The sequence below is a fragment of the Hippocampus comes genome, unplaced genomic scaffold, assembly GCF_001891065.2.
Source record: "Hippocampus comes isolate QL1 unplaced genomic scaffold, H_comes_QL1_v1.1 scaffold144, whole genome shotgun sequence".
NCBI lineage: Eukaryota > Metazoa > Chordata > Actinopteri > Syngnathiformes > Syngnathidae > Hippocampus > Hippocampus comes.
Genome location: NW_017805782.1, coordinates 181881 through 184762, shown reverse-complemented (window position 1 = coordinate 184762; position 2882 = coordinate 181881). Strand labels below are relative to the sequence as shown.

At 59.8% G+C, this 2882-nt stretch overlaps 1 protein-coding gene across 1 annotated transcript in view; it reads left to right on the top strand.

Moving 5' to 3' along the window:
* The first annotated feature begins 596 nt into the window (after window positions 1-596).
* ncoa7b (nuclear receptor coactivator 7b) overlaps window positions 597-2882 on the top strand; it is a 7501-nt gene continuing 5215 nt past the window's right edge. The window contains exons 1-6 of the mRNA XM_019884922.1: window positions 597-856; window positions 1059-1219; window positions 1677-1747; window positions 1821-1928; window positions 1993-2091; window positions 2676-2801. Coding sequence (XP_019740481.1) covers window positions 819-856; window positions 1059-1219; window positions 1677-1747; window positions 1821-1928; window positions 1993-2091; window positions 2676-2801 — 603 coding nt within the window. The 5' untranslated portion in view covers window positions 597-818. The remainder of the gene's footprint in view (window positions 857-1058; window positions 1220-1676; window positions 1748-1820; window positions 1929-1992; window positions 2092-2675; window positions 2802-2882) is intronic.

Sequence of the window (2882 nt, the reverse complement as noted above, 5' to 3'; positions counted from 1 at the left end):
GGCAGGCCCGGGGTGCAAGGCCCAAGTCCCATCCGCGCCGCCCCCCGGCCCCGCCCCTCCCCTCCCCTCCCCTCGGCTTTCTATTGTCTTGTCAACAGAGCCGCTACGAGTTAGCAAAGGCGTTAGCATCAGCAGCCGGCCACGCTGGACCTTGCTCTCTGGGTTCGAGTGAGACACGCGAGCACACGTCGTTTCCGGCCGTCCCCGGAGTTGGAAGGATGTCGCGCGTTGTGTGAGGAAGCGGCGACCGCGCCGACGCCGACGCCGACGCCGAGCCACCAATGTAGCGGCTAGCGACCAAGGGGTAAAACAAACAAACAAACACGAACGAACAAACGTCCCTCGGACTGAACTTCGCGCACTCGGCTCGTTATGTAAGGTTTTGTTTTCTTCAGGCTTGCGCGAATGCTTCGTAACTGGACAGTCGGAATCCTCCAAATTCAACGGTTGTGGGCAGGAATGCTTGCATCATAACAGTCGTCGGCGTGAACCGCGAGCAGATGTGTGTTTCATGACGTGCACAAGGGGAGCTGCGAGGATGCCTCTTTTGGGGCTTTGAGCGTGGCCGAAGGGCGTTCACGACTTCTCCCTTTCATCGTTTTGCTCCTGGAAATTGGGAAGTTCTCCATTGGGAGACAAATGAAGGTTTTCGGTTCTTATCTTCACCAGGGCGTGTGCGCGCTCTCCCTTTGCAGGACGAGAAAGAGGTGCAGCAGCAGCAGCAGGCGCAGCAATACCACCGCCAACAGCGCGTAAGGCGGATGGATGCGCGTGTGGCTCGCCGCCTCCCCTGCGTGCGCGTTTAGCCGCCCGGCCCGATGGAGAAGAGGGACAGAAAGCCGGGATACTTTGCCCGGTAAGGGATGCTTTGGCATAGCGAAATGTGAAAACCCAACTCAGCTTCCTTCGCGTGGCGGCTTATGAGCCAACGAGTCGAGAGGTTTTCGTTGTTGTTGTTTTTTTTCATTGGATGGACTGTAAGAGTCCTCGAGAGGAGAAGCGGATTCGAAAACGGACGGCTGCATTTTTAAGAGCGCGTTGTGTTTGTGTTGCGCCAGACTGAAGAGGCGGAGACAGCTCAAGCAGAGCCCGTCGGAGAAAAGCGCGAGCGAGCACGGCGCGCCCGTCATCGCCCCTCCGGACGTCCCGAACGACGGCGAACGCAAGACGAAGGCCGGCCCGCCCAGACCGGCCGCCGCCAGGACGCCCGCCGGCTCAGGTCAAGAGACTGCGCCGGAGACGCCGCAAATGGCGTTTTCAAAACGCGCGCCGCGCCCTCTTATCGGCCAAAGTCCGCATGGAACCGACGGCCACAGAAATGCATTTCTTCGTCAAATGCTGCGAAACAATACGATACGATACATCAGGATTTATGGAGCGCTTTCGCAACAAACAGCTGCAGTTGTTGTGAAAGCGCTTAACAAACTCCGTGAACATGAAGTAAAATGAATAACACGTAACATCAAAACACGGACAGTCGTGCAGGCTTTACCTCCAATATGCACCCCCCCCCCCGCCCTCCAAAAGAAAATTCCATATATATGCGCAGCGAGAAGAGAAAGGAGACGCGGCCGCTCGCTCGCGCCGGCGCGGCTGCAGCTTTTCTCTTGTGCAAAGCATTTAGCGAAACCGGTCCGCCGCGCTCCGCGTGCTCTCACATCCGTTCTCGCTGGCAGCCGGCGGCTTGAAAAGTCCTAACCCGGCCAAGAGGGAGAAGAGGAGGCCCCCGGGGACCGCGGAGTTCATTGTGAGTCGCTCGCTCGAGCGCCACGCCGGCCGCGGCTGTCGTTTGACGGCGCGGGACTGCGATTGTGCCGTAGGTGGGGCCCGAGGACTCCCTCAACAGCATCGCCCTCAACTTCAACGTCACCCCGAACAAGCTGGTCCAGCTGAACAAGCTCTTCTGCCGCAGCGTCTACCCCGGTCAGGTGAGCGAGCCGTCGCGGCGACGGCGCCGGGCGAGCCGCAACGTTTGGCCCTTTCTGTTTGCAGAAACTCTTTGTGCCCGACGTGGGCCGGACCGATTTGAATTGCCGGAATGCCCCCTCGCCGGCCCTCGCCAACGGCTCCTCTGCGGAGACGACCACCGCGGTGAGTACAAAGAAAACGCGCCTTGGTCACCTCTCGGCCGGATCGCCGTCATGCGCTTGACCGTTGGAGTCGATCGGCCGCTCCTCCGTCAAGCGTGTCCATTCGGCGCGGAACGCCCGCCGCCGCTCGCCTCTCGACCGGCGCTCGTATAAAGAGGGAGCGCACAACTCCTCCTCTGGCATCCCTCCGCGTCTGAGAGGACTCTCGAAGGTCCAATGACCTCTTTTCCAATCCCGAAATGGCCTCGCCCCACCTTGCCTCTGGGAGCTCCCCCGCCCCGCCCCGACGCGCCTGCCCGGTGCCCGAGGTGCGCGGGGGTGGAGTCCAAAATGGCAACTTCCTTGCAGGTGGTCACCAAGGCTGTGCGCCTTTCCCCACCACTGCAAAGTTGAGCGCCTTGCCCAATGCGAGGAGCTTTTGATGTGGTTGAGCGCCGAAACATCCGAGCGGCAGAAAATCTCGGCCCTTGACGTTGAATTTGGAACGCTTGAATCGCTGTAAGGCGCTTTCAGGTCAATGGAAATGTGGCGAGAGCGCCCACAAATCCAGTTTCTCTCTCTCTCTCTCTTTGTTGGGACCTTCAGGAAGACGGCCCAAAGTGCAGGTCGGCGCGGCCCCTCCGACGCCAGCTCTCCCCCAATTCGGAGGACGAGAGCCCGGCAACGGTGAAATTCATCAAGATGAGCTGCAAGTACTTCACCGATGGGATGGTGAGAAGTGCCACTCCGTGTCTTTTCATTTTTCCCAATCGTGTCGGTTGGACGCTCGTCCCTTTGCCGTGGCAACCGCGA